The 13774-nt window shown below is 38.8% G+C and overlaps 2 protein-coding genes across 5 annotated transcripts in view; one reads left to right on the top strand and one right to left on the bottom strand.

The window, feature by feature from the left end:
• Positions 1–2139, top strand: part of LOC135094593 (translocon-associated protein subunit beta-like) — a 3743-nt gene extending 1604 nt beyond the window's left edge. The window contains exons 3-5 of the mRNA XM_063994829.1: positions 217–382; positions 515–598; positions 1522–2139. Coding sequence (XP_063850899.1) covers positions 217–382; positions 515–598; positions 1522–1644 — 373 coding nt within the window. The 3' untranslated portion in view covers positions 1645–2139. The remainder of the gene's footprint in view (positions 1–216; positions 383–514; positions 599–1521) is intronic.
• Positions 598–13501, bottom strand: LOC135094591 (nuclear inhibitor of protein phosphatase 1-like). 4 transcript variants are annotated; one of them, XR_010263880.1, is made up of 9 exons: positions 13451–13493; positions 12377–12437; positions 11704–11857; positions 10905–11122; positions 10396–10599; positions 9669–9881; positions 9141–9343; positions 2141–2217; positions 598–798 (listed from the first exon to the last, which is right to left on the bottom strand). XR_010263880.1 is itself a non-coding variant. In XM_063994826.1 (7 exons), exons 1-7 carry the CDS (start codon positions 13477–13479, stop codon positions 9200–9202), a joined length of 1023 nt encoding a protein of 340 aa, XP_063850896.1. In that variant the 5' UTR covers positions 13480–13501; the 3' UTR covers positions 3510–9199. The 4 variants fall into 4 exon arrangements, 1 of the variants encoding a protein (XP_063850896.1); XR_010263879.1 differs by having other exon boundaries at positions 2141–2299; XR_010263878.1 differs by lacking the exon at positions 598–798 and having other exon boundaries at positions 1521–2299.
• Positions 13502–13774: the final 273 nt, after the last annotated feature.

The following is a 13774-nucleotide window of genomic DNA, read 5'->3' on the forward strand; positions in this document are numbered from 1 at the left end:
ACACACACACACACACACACACACACACACACACACACACACACACACAGACAGAGCACTCAAGACTTAACCAGCGAATTAAACCATGAAAACCTTAAAAAAACATACCAAACAATAATATTCCTTTTAAAACACTACAAATATCAAATAAAGAACATATCCTGCATCTTAGTGACGCACACCACCCGTCACCCACCACTCGCTCTCTCCCAACAGCGCCGAGGACTTCGAGATAGGCGGGGGACAACTGCAGGTGAAGTTTGACCGCATTGCTCCCAACGCCAATGTCTCGCATACAGTTGTAGTGCGTCCCAAGAAATATGGATACTTCAATTTCACTGCCGCTGAAGTTTCCTACCAACCTTCTGAGGACTCGGCTGAGGTGTGTGTGTGTGTGTGTGTGTGTGTTTGTGTTCACCTGCTATTATATTTGTAGTTTAAGTATCATTTGAAAGAGAGAGAGAGAGAGAGGAGAGAAGACTTACCATGCATTTTTTATGGTGTTATGTTGCAGATCCAGATTGGTTACACTTCCGAGCCTGGCGAGGGAGGAATCATTGCCTTCAGGGACTACGACAGGAAGTTCTCCCCCCATGTGGTGAGTATGAGGCTCCTGTGGGTTGTCGCTCCACCACCACCACCACCACCACCACTAGTCTTTGCCAGGAGTCTTGTAGGAACTAAGTCAGGAACACTTTGCTCTCACCACGAATACTTTCAAAGGCCACAGAGATGATTGGCCGTGTTCCTCCAGTGTGTTTCTCTCATTCATAATGTAGAAATCATATTAGTCCATCACTGGAAGGGTAAAAACACCATTGAAAGCCTGTGTAACTTAAACTATGGTCTTTTGAAAGTAGTGGTGTGATGTGGAAGGGTTTAAAAATAGACATTTGTTAGTTTTTTAGTGACTTGGGGAGACTTTGCTTATCCAGCTTTATTAAGGAAAGTAGGAGGTTTGTGTGGAATGTTGATGGACTTTAGTAAAGTTAGGTGATTTTTTTAGGCACATAAATGCATTTAACATGATTGAGCAAAATAGTTTTTCAGGAATATTTTAGAATCCAGCTCATTGACTCCAGATAGCATGATGGTTGTAGGAGGTTTGTGATGTTAACAAGTTAAAGGGACAGAATCTAAGTTTTAAAGGAATAGCAACAGAACTTATTTTATTTAGCTTCAAGACATGACAGGTAGATGACTGCAGTAGGAATAATTTTTTTAAGATGTGGAAATAGACTTAAATTATAAAACAGGAATAGAATAGAATGGGCAGTGCATCTCAAGTGGAAGGAAAACACACACATACACACACACACACACGAGATGAAAAAAAAAAAACACACAAAAGCAAATTAATGAATAAATATTAGACTGACAAGGAAAACAAACAATAACAGGTGTAGGGAAGATAACCTAACCTAATCTAACCAGACCTCTGAAGAAGAAATAAATAAATAAGCACACACACACACACACACACACACACACACCATGACTGACAAAAAAAAATTGTTTCAGTTTGATTGGCTCATCTTTGCCCTGCTGATGATCCCTGCCCAGCTCGTTCCCTTCATGATGTGGTACAACATTAAGTCCAAGTATACTGCCGTACAGAGGCCCAAGAAGGGAAAGACTGAGTGAGGCAGCACCTGTACATGTCTGTGTGTTTGTGTATCTGTGTGGCTGTGTGGCTGCGTGTGTGAGAGAGAGTAAAGAGTTCATGAAGGAGAGGAGTGAATGTTGTGCTGCCAAGGTGCCTCGGTGCAGTGAAGCTTGGGGTTTAGTAATAAAATGAAAGATGTTTTTATTTATTCATGATTAATTGTTGTTTTTTTATTTTATTTATTTTTCCTCAGGTTTTCACTCTCAAAAAAGGATTAATACTTGTATTTGATCTCTGTTTCATTATTTCATTTAGTTACCATTTTCTTCCCCCTTGACTTGGTACTGTTATCAATCTTTGTCTTCTTGGTAAAAAAGAAAAAATGTCAAGTTTTCCCTTCTAAATATTTGTTTCTTAGTTCTGTCCTGGTATATGTGTTGTTATTGTGTGTGTATGTGTGTGTGTGTGACGGTGCTGTGAGGGTGAAGTGTCATTTGGGTTATGTTTTGTAGAAAAATAAATAATTCTACTAACCTGTTTTGTTGTTCACCACTGTGGCAGGGGAGACTTTGACCTCACCGTGATGAGATACAGGCCTTGCAGGAGGGTTACTGTCACGCCATTGGAGAAAGATGTGAGGTTAATGAAAATGTGCTTGCCAATGTTCCTGAAATTCTTGCCATGATGAATAAACTGAAATAACACAATAAAGTAACTGATGATGAAGATTACCCACAAAAAAAAAAGTGATGATGATTAACCACAAAAAAAAAAAAAGAAAAAAAAGAGAGACTGATGACAATGAAGATTAACCACAAAAAAAAAATATTAACCACAAAAAGCAAACACAAAAAAAAAAGGTGGCAAAGATTAACCACACACACACAAAAAAAAAGAGTTTGGAGTAAACAATAAAAATATGAGTTTGAAGTGAATGAAAAAAACATTTCTGGAAAGCTTGCCACACTGAATAAACTGACGACGATGAAGATAAACCATAAAAAAACGATAATGACTTTGGAGTGAATGACAAAAAATTAATTAAATAGCTAAACAAAAGCATGACAGTTATACAGTGATGAAATACAAGAACATGGAACAACCACAGATTTGCACTGGATGTAGAGCAACCAGCAAAACTACCTTTACAAAACAAGGCGTACATTCTGACACAACAGACAGTACCTAACACATCTGGTGGTCACAGTGGCAGCAGTTGGCAACCTTGCACACTCAGAATGGCCAGGAAACATCTGTATATTATTCACTGTCACAGGTCACGCACTTCAGAGACTGTTATGGCAGGTGCTGTACTTGTGTGGGATTAAAGAAAATGCTTGCCACAATACTGAATAGCTAAAGTGCTGATGATATAGAAGATAGTTACAGAAATCTGGAGTCTGTTGGTCTCTTGGTGTGTCTTGTGTCTTGATGCTCCTCTTTTGTATGGAAGTTGAAGTCATAGGGATGATAAATAAATAAATAAATGATAATAATAATAGTGGTTGAGAATGGAAGGGAAAAAATGTGGTGTGTTTAAGAGTAAGTAAAGGAAAAATCTCTTGAAATGGTTTAAGTTGTAGGAATGATAATAAATAAATGAATGATAATAATAACAGTGTTTGAGAATGTAAGGGAAAAAATATGGTGAGTTTAAAAGTAAAGGAAAACATATCTTTTGAAGTGGTTTAAGTCATAGGAATCATAATAAATAATTAAATGAGGATAATAATAGTATTAAAAAATGTAAGGCAAAAAATATGGTGAGTTTAAGAGTAAATAAAAGAAATAGTTCAAGTAATAGCAATGATAAAAAATAGACAAATAAATAAATAATAATAAAGACTTTGAGAATGTAAGACAAAAACAATATGGTGAGCCTAAGTAAATAAAGGAAAGCACATTATGAACAACAGAATCATTTATTTACTTCAACTCTTTCCATAGTCAGTACCTTAACCTAAAAAAAAAAAAAAAAAATCTAGTCAATCCAGGATCCCCCATCACCTCCCTGCCCGCTTAACAACAATGGCAGTGTTTTTTTAATTATAGAGACGAATGATATGACTGATGGCTGATAGGCTGATAGGCTTGATATTACATGCTGTGGTCTGTACCCTTAACCCTTTCACTGTTACGGTCATCTGCCTACATGCAAGAGTGAGAAAACAGTTTGCACGGCCAAAGAGAGAGAGAGAGAGAGAGAAACTAATGAATACCTAGTTAATTTAAGAGTACAAAAATTGAGTTAATATGTTTTTCAAATAATGGCAAAAAATTTATCTAGGAGTGAAAGGGTTAAGCTGGTCTCATCACTGGTCTTTGCAAAGGCCACAGAGATGAACTGGTAGATTTTCATAGATGTTTGGTTCACTAATGGTACCAAAATCTTGTTAATGCATCACTGGAGTTATGAAAATGCTCTTGAAAATGTATCTTCCATTACAGCCTGTTACTCTGTCACTGGAACCATGAAAACACTCTTGAAAACCTCTTATAACTTCCACCAGTGTTTTGCTTATTAACAATGCAGAAATCTTGTTAATGTATCACTGAAATTATGAAAATGCTCTTGAAAATCTAAGTATCTTCCATTACAGCCTGTTAATCTGTCACTGGAACCATGAAAACACTCTTAAAAAACTCTTATAACTTCCACTAATGTCTTGTTCACTAATAATACAGAAATCTTGTCAATCTATCCCTGGAATTATAAAAACACTCTTGAAAGTCTCAGTACCTTCCATTACAGCCTGTCAATCTGTCACTGGAACCATGAGAACACCACTGAAAACCTCCTATAACTTCCACTGTTGCCTGAACCATCACTACAAAGAAGAGAAATGCGAGGAGAGAGCAAAGGTAAATACAAGAAATACATCAATAAAATAAGAAAACAAAACAGACAAATAAATGGTAAAGATACAAGAATTAAGTGTAAAACTGATACATAAATACATGAATGAATGAATAAATAAATGAATGAAGGTAAAAAGTTCGGATTTCAATATTTTAAGTTACGTAATTGCATGTATTTCAGCTAAATTATGTAAAAAAAGTGACAAATCAGTAAACTTAAAGGAACCAACACATGAAAACAAACATGAATAAATGAATTAATAAATAAATGAATGAAGATAAAAGATTTGGATTTCAGTATTTTAAATTACACAATTGTATGTATTTCAGCTAAATTATATAAAAAAGTGACAAATCAGTAAACCTAAAGGAACCAACACATGAAAACAAATATAGAATGAACTAACCACCACCACCTTGCTAACTACATTGCTTACTTTAGATCAGCAGCCAATCACAGACAGCCTCATTGAGGCCAACACATCTGCTGCTGTACTGGTGGTGGTGGTGGTGGTGGTGCCTCAGGGTGTGTGTGTGTGCTGAAACAATGAACTAAAGAGGAAAGGAATGTTTTTTTTAATTCTTTTGAGTACTTGATAAATCCCTCACTTGATTTTTCTTGTCAAGGAAGACAATTCATTTATTATTTGGTAGCTTCTCTGTTTAAAAATACAAACAACAGCTGCCAAAAGTCGTAAAAACAAGAGGTGTACATTCTGACACAACGCATATTATTATTTGGCACGTCTGTTGGTGACGGTGGCAACAGTTGGTATCCCGTGTCTTATCTCAGCTTATTTTAACAAGGCTGTCATGGAAGTTTGTCATTTATAAGGGTGTTTTCATCATTGCAGTGGAAGTTATTGGGGTTTTCAAGGGAGTTTTCATGATTTTAGCAATAGTTCAACAGGCCCTAGTGGATTCTGGAATACTGAAGGGTGTTTTCATGATTCCAGTGACAATTAAAGAGATCCTTTGTCTTGACTAGCTCCAACAGGCTCTAGAGGCAGCTATTGCAGTTTTTCAAGGAGTTTTCATGATTCCAGTGATAGTTCAACAGGCCCTACTGGATCTTGTTGGAATATTGAAGGGTGTTTTCATGATTCCAGTGACAATTAAAGAGATCCCTTGCCCTGACAGCTCTAACAGGCTCTAGAGGAAGCTGTTGGGGTTTTCAAGGGAGTTTCCAAGATTTTAGTAATACTTCAACAGCCTCCGGTACAAGTTATTGAGATTTTCAACAATACTTTCATAATTCTAACGATTTAACAAGGTTTCTACATAAACAGCAGTGGGAATCCAGTTAACCATCTCTGTGGCCTCTGAAAACAGCTGTGGCAAGGGAACACAGCATTGCCAGACACAGCCCACCACCTCACCTCCTCCACCCGCACCTCTGCAGCTCACCGTCACACATAGTTGAGGTTCTGTCTGATACTAAATATACGTTACTATTAGATCAATTTATGTTTGGGAAAAGATACCCGTGAAAGTACGAGTGTGAAGATAAAGAATTGCTCTCTCTCTCTCTCTCTCTCTTTTCCTCTCTTGAATTAAACATGTAACACGATGACATACAAATCTAATTACATTATCTCACTTCTCTCTCTGATAAAAACACAACTTCTCTTCTTTCTCTCTCTCTCTCTCTCTCTGGGAAAACTCAACTTATTTTCTCTCTCTCTCTCTCTCTCTGGGAAAACTCAACTTATTTTCTCTATCTCTTGAATTAAACAAACCTAACTTCTGTAACTCTCACACACTCTCCCTCTCTCTCTCTCTTGGACAAAAATACAACTAATCTTCCCTCCCCCCTCTCTCTCTCTCTCTCTCTCTTGGAAGAAACATACATGGCTATGAAATTGGCATAAAATTTAATTAGTCAGCTTATTAACAGGTATACCACACTAATCTGATAGAAAACAAACACCTGTGCTTTTTTTTACCAATGACAGGTGCAGGGGTGGGGAGGGGGAGTGGGGAAGGGGAGGGGGAGGCAGGGGTGGGGGTGGGGGGATGTCAGTGGCAGCAGGATCAACACAAGCCAGCCTCTCCAGCTACCTCCCACCCCCCCATTGGTGAACCCCCTAACTTGGCAAAACACTGATATATTACTGAAATTTCAAGGCGCCTCAGAGACTAGACTTGCCACCTCTCTCTCTCTCTCTCTCTCTCTCTCTCTCTCTCTTGGTTCTTTTAGTTCATTTTTTGGGGGGAATGCATTTTTGACTGGACTTATTATTCTTTTTTTTTCTTAGTTGGTTTGTTTAGAAAGATCATAAATACTAAAATAAACATACACAAAAATGCATAAACTAATGAAATAACAATTAACAAACAAATACAAAAAATATAAATAATAAATACAATAAAACCAAAACTTTATGCCTTTTGAGCAAACGCAATAAATAAATAGATAAATAAATAAATAAATAAACAAACAGAAGTAGTGACTGGTGGGAGGGCATTACTGGAACACTGTCCTTTCATAACAACCTAAATGTGATGCAACTTTCCTTAACCAATAGTGTGTCTGTTAAAAGGGATGGATTTATATATATATTCACCTTATTGTGCCCTTCTTTCTCTCATTCCCACAGAAACTTGATAATCTTTCATCTTCTTCCCTTATTCACCTCTCTCTCTCTCTCTCTCTCTGTTCCATAAAACCTCAATAATCTTTCATTTTCTTCCCTCTCTTATGCTTGTCCACCTCTCTCTTTCCCTTTGTCAAACAGAAGCTTTATATTCTTTCATCTTCTTCCCTCATCTGCCTCTCACTTTCTCTCCATTCAATAAAACTCAATAATCTTTCATTTTCTTCCCTTTCTTATACTTGTCCACCTCTCTCTTTCTCTCCGTCCTACAGAAGCTTAATAATCTTTCATCTTCTTCCCCCTCTCTCTCTCTCTCTCACTCTCTCAGCCTATTAAGTCCTGTGAGACACTTCCACCAGGGACGAGAGAGGCAGGGATGGGCAGACCTTATTTTAGGAGACCCAGGATAGGCCGGGGGTCGGGGGGGGGGGGGGGGCAGGGGCAGTACTGGGGCACACTCAGCATTCCTCAAGGGGCTGTTGTCAAAATACTTCTTCAGGTAGATAAGTAATGTACAGACCTAACTAACTAATTGGCTACCTAACTATCACTCTCTCTCTCTCTCTCTCTCTCTCTCTCTCTCTCTCTCTCTCTCTTTCTCTCTCTCTCAAATGGTTAGTCACACATACATTCAGTCAGTTTTTATTATTACTGTTATCATTATCTTAAAAGTATATCTACACACACACACACACACGCACACACACACACACACACACACAAACTTAACATTTTCTACCACCTACAAAATACACTATAGAAAAATACAAATTTATACAAAGTCAGCATTCGTCGCTCAGTGTAGAGGAGAACGCCAGAAAAATACATATGTATACGCACATGTACACACACACACACACACACACACACACACACACACACACACACACACACACACACACACACACACACACACACACACACACACACAGAAATTTGAGGCATCTCGTGTTAGAAAATCCACTTACGTCTTAATAATCTCCATTAAATATCCTGTTTAATTTGCTGCATGTAAGAATATTCGTATTACGTATGTTTGGCAGCGGCGAAATTAAGGGTCTGTATTTCTGTGTATACTATGGCATCTTATTTTCACTATCTTAACAAGTGTGGTGCAAAGTATTAAGTGTTGTAGTGTGTTTTCTTGATGCGCCGGATGATTTGATGGGTGGCAGTGGATCGTGTTGGTCTGAAGTGTGTGTTTTTTTTTTTTTTTTTTTTTAGGTGTTGTGAAAGATTTTTTTTTATAGTTTTTTTTTTTAAGATATTGTTGTTTTTTGGTGTTCTTTTTTTGTGTGAAATTTGTTTTGAAGTGTTTTTTTTTTTTTTTTTTAGTTTTGTGAAAGATATTGTTGGTTTGAAGTGATTTTCTTTTTTTTTTAGTTTTGTTTAAGATATTGTTGTTTTGTGAAAGATATTGTTGGTTTGAAGTGATTTTTTTTTTTTTAGTTTTGTGAAAGATATTGTTGTGTTGTGTTTTTTTCTTGAGTCCAGTAATTTTTTTTTCTTTTTTTTTTGAGCATTGTGAAAGTTTAGCAGAAAGAGATTATCATCCTCCATTTTTTGTGCCTTTGCTGAATCTCCTTCTCACAATTACTCATGCAGCAACAAATTAAATAAGGTAAAACAGAAAAATAAACAGGAAAAAAATAATGAAAAAATAATGACGTGTAAATTCTAACACAAAATAAAAAAGATAAATAAACACAGAAAAATAAATAAATAAAAGATAGAAAACAGAGTAAAGATAAATAAGGTATAAATAAATGAAAAAAATAAATGAAATAAAAAAAAGGAAAGAAAATGACAAGCGTAACTTCTAACAAAAAATAAATAAATAAATAAATAAAATAAACAAAAATAAATAAACAAAACAGAAAAAAAACAACTAAACTATAAACAAATAAAACAAACAAACAAAATCAAACATGAAGAGAAAAACAAGAGAAAAAAAATAAACACAAAAAAAAAGAAGTGGAAACTAACACAAAACGCACCAAAACAAACAAACACACACACACACACAAACACACACACACACACACACACACACACACACAGAAACACACATGACGTACAAAATTATAGTCTCGTTAGCACAGCGGCGGCGGCGGCGGCAGCAGCAGTGGTAGTAAGGCTATACTAGTAAGGAAGGAGTGGGTTTTTTTCCCGGCCAAGCTTCCTTTGCATATTTCTTCTTCTTGGGCTCGTCAGGATCCACCGACACCTGGATGTGAGGTGGCTTCTCTGGGGCAATTGGTTCAGGAGGCGCCAACTCGACCTATGAGGAGAAAGCGAGTGCGTGAGAGAGAGAGAGAGAGAGAGAGAGAGAGAGAGAGAGAGAGAGAGAGAGAGAGAGAGAGAGAGAGAGAGAGAGAGAGAGAGAGAGAGAGAGAGAGAGAGAGAGAGAGAGAGAGAGAGAGAGAGAGAGAGAGAGAGAGAATAAGACAGTAATTTTTCATTTTCTTTCATTCTTTTTAATCTATACGATCTTGAAGGTGCAAAGTCAAACGAGATTAAGCATAAAACATTTACACCAAGGAACGAGGAAATAAAGCCAGACAAACACACAAACAAACACACAAACGTCAATCTAATCCACCAACCTCTGGGGCAGGGTTCGGAAGAGGCATGCCCAGTTTGGAGGAGAGCAGGGACGAGAACATACAGTGGTGTGACCCGCCGTGGCCGTGCTGCTCAGGGGGGAGGTCACCGTACAGGCCATCACTGCGGGGGAAGGGCATCTGGTTCTTCATTGATCCATCCACCTCTCTTGCTACACTATTGGACACCAGGCCGCTGATGTCCAAACGCCGTTTCTGTAACGTGATTGGTGGATGGTACAGTGGAAAAAAAATGACAAGATGATTAAGTTATTGACGATTTATTATACAAGCACAAAAAAAACTGCCTTATCCACACCAGAGGACCAAGTACCTTCCTGTCTTCCAGTACCTCAGCCAGCCCCACTCCTCATCCACACCAGAGAGGACCCAGCCATTCAGCCATTCAGCCGGCCAGCCAACCAGCCAGCCAGCCAGCCAGCCAGCCAGCCAACCAGCCATCCATCCAGCCAGCCAGTCATCCACACAGCCAGCCATCCAGCCATCCATCCAACCAGCCAGTCATCCATCCATCCATCCAGCCAGCCAGCCATCCAGCCAGCCAGCCATTCAGCCATCCATCCAGCCAGCCAGCCAGCCATCCATCCAGCCATTCAGCCATCCAGCCATCCATTCAGCCAGCCAGCCAGTCATCCAGCCATCCAGCCAGCCAGCCAGCCAGTCATCCACACAGCCAGCCAGCCATCCATCCATCCAGCCAGCCACTCACCTTGGAGGGCACCACGGTAGTCTGTACAAGGTTCCTGAAGCGTCCCACACTAGGGTCGACGTCCTCTGGGTTGATGACGTCCTCCTCATCCTTGAAACTCACATTGAATTTGTGTCTCTTGAGTCCCCGCTGCTTGGGGTCGTCCTCGCCAATCCCCAACATGGAGATGCGTCGGTTGTGGGCGGTGTTGAACTCTGTCAGGTTCTGTGGGGGTAATGAGAGGGGGTCATGGAGGGTGGTGGGTTCTGAGTGGGTGGGGGTGGTGACGAGTTGTGATGTTGGATGGTGTGAGGTTCTGCAGTGTGTGTGTGTGTGTGGGTGTGTGTGTTTTAGTAGTAGAAAAAAAAAAATAAATAAATAAATGAATAATAATAATAATAATAATAATAATAATAATAATAATAATAATAATAAAAAATGAAAAAAAAAAGAAGAAACAAACAAAAGGTCACAAAAAAAACGAGAAAAAAACACAGAACAACATGAACAAGAACCACCAGACCACTTACATCCAGCTCGGTCTCCGTTTCCGGCAGTCCGAGAAGCCCCCCATCGCTGTCCTCTGTCATACGCTCCAGCTCCTCCATGACGGGCTTGGGGGCAGTCTGGGGGCGTTCTCTGAGGGTGTACATGCGGGTGGAGGCACCGAAGTGGAAGGTGGAGTTGACCGGGAGCTGTGTTGGCTTGAGGCTCTCCAGTCGAATGTTGCCGATGAAGGTTCCGTGCGCTGTGGTTAGATTAGGTTAATTAGGTTAGGTTAGGTTAGGTTAGGTTAGGTTAGGTTGGTTAGGTTAGGTTAGGTTAGTTTAGTTAGGTTAGGTTAATAAGTTAGGTTAGGTTAGGCACTCGACTCAACAAGCATTCTAAATTGTTCTATGATCATTTAAAAGAAGATTTAACACATTTCTGAATCGTTTACCAAATCTGTCAATAAATGCCCACAGCTCAAACTGAAATCTATCACTAAATTCCTGCACACACTCCTACTTGACACCAACGACTTCACCACCACAGAGAGCAACACCAATATTTTTGTGAGAGCCTCTACCTTCACACTCACAGACCCCTGCCTGCACACTACTGCCTGCTGACTTGTTGGCTGAGTAATCTAGCACACAAGAGAGCAGGCTGGGTATTGAGGGCCACCAGAGGGCAGACTGAGAACTGAGGGACACAAGGAGGGACACAATGCAGGCTGGGCATTGAGGGCCACAAGAGGGCAGACTGAGAACTGAGGGACACAATGAGGAACACAAAAGGACAGGCTGACTACTGAGACACACACTGAGGGGCACATGAGGTACTCACTGCTGCCGAGGTCCACCAGGAAGGCCATGTTGAGGTGTTTGTGGTACACCAGGGAGGAGTGGACGCGGGAACAAGAGGCGTGGTCGATGCAGAAGTCGTTAAGTTGTGGATTGCGTCCAAATAGGTAACATTTCTTCTCGTCAATCATTAATTTCTGGGGAAAAGATTAGGGTTGGGTGACTGGCTCGTAAATAAGATGGTAGTATTATTATTGTGGGTTTTTTACAGACTATTGGTGGTAAATATCGCGGGGTGTAGCTGAAGGGAGAGTGTTTGATGTCTGCCATTAATATTTGCTGGTGATAAGGTGAGGACTGGACTGGTTGGTAAATAAGGCAGTAATATTGTAAGGTTGTGGAGGTAAATATTGCAGGCTGTAGCTAAAAATGAACACCTTGTCTTTCATTAATATTTTGGAGGTGAAGAGGCTAAGCTTCACTGATTGGCTGGTAAATAAGCGGTTGTGGTGGTAAATATCATCAGAAATTGAAGGATAAGTGTGTTGAAACCTCCCTGTTAACAGAGTTCAAGTCACAGGAAGGAAGAAACACAGAAGCAGGCAGGGAGTTCCAGAGTTTAGTAGAGAAAGAATGAAAGATTGAGAATGCTGGTTAACTCTTGCATTACAGAGGTGGGCAGACTACGACAGGTGACACAGCAGCACGCCACACACCTGTATGAGCTTGTCCCCCTTGGCAACGTCCAGGTGTAGCCCCACTGGAGGCTTCCCCGCCCTGCAGAACACACAAACAATACACAGATCAATATTAGCACAGGTAAATAAGTGAAAATAATAAATAACATAGATAAAATAAGTTCACTAATAAATAGCATAGACAAGATGTAAATAATAATAAAAAAAAGGTAAATAAGCAACACTGGTAGACACACACACACACACACACATATTAGATAATTGCAGGTGAGATAGCTGTACATACTAGTTAATTAATTCTGCATGACTCGGACAGGTATACACACAGGTAGGCAAGACACAGACAGGTGACACACGTGAAATAAGCAGTTAATTAATGTTAAATATCCATGTAGAAAAGCAAAAATTAGATGGAAGAATAAATAAAATAAGATAAAACACAATTAAACACGAAATAAACACCAATAAACACATACATAAACAAGATACATAAACAAACAAGTGAAATAAACAAAAAAATAAACAAAGAGAAAGACGCATTGATGGAAAAATTAATAAGAGAAGATAAACACGATGAAACACACAAGTAAACAAGATACGTAAACAAACACGTGAAATTACATCAATAACTTAACCAAGCGTAACACACAAACACACACACACACACGAAGCTGCTGAGAAGTTTATAAGTAACAAACAACACCAGATCATTGTATAAGTGCATTTAAGTGAACATAAATACGTCTATTGATATCAAAACAAACTTATAACTTAAAACACGCTGATGTATTGAGTGTACAAGTGCATAAGTGGCTTTCAAGGGCGTATAATTATAAGTAAGTACATTTAGGTGTAACAATGTGTAAGTATGAGTATAAATAGCCGTGTAAATCTAAGTAAATATAAGACGTGTCAGGTACTTCAGAAAAATGCATCTCTTATAACGCCATTTTCTCCTCTATACACTGGCCATTTCCATCACTTTACACGCTCATCTATACCTCCATCTACTTCAAACACGGCACGCCGCTCTAAAGTAGACGGGGATTCTATATGAGGCTGGAAAAAGCGAATTATTAGGGTTATATTTACCACTTTGGAATTTCGTAGTGATTCGCCATCTTTGTTGACAGAGAACTCCGGGGCAAAAGTTTTTTTTTTTTTTCCTTTAGACTATATTCTGGCAGGTGTCCAGTTTGGTTTTTGATGTATTATAATATGTTTCTTTTATTATTTTTTGTTAATTTTGTGTTATTTTTATGATTTTACAATTTGTTTTAATGTGTTATAGAGAGATCAGGGTAAAATATTTATTAAAATGCTATTTTTTTTTTATTAAATCTATACATTTTGATATAGTTATATGTATTTATTATCATCGTTCATTATTTGTTTATTACAGTTTCATCGTTTGCC

Source organism: Scylla paramamosain, chromosome 46 (assembly GCF_035594125.1).
Source record: "Scylla paramamosain isolate STU-SP2022 chromosome 46, ASM3559412v1, whole genome shotgun sequence".
NCBI classification, from domain to species: Eukaryota; Metazoa; Arthropoda; class Malacostraca; order Decapoda; family Portunidae; genus Scylla; species Scylla paramamosain.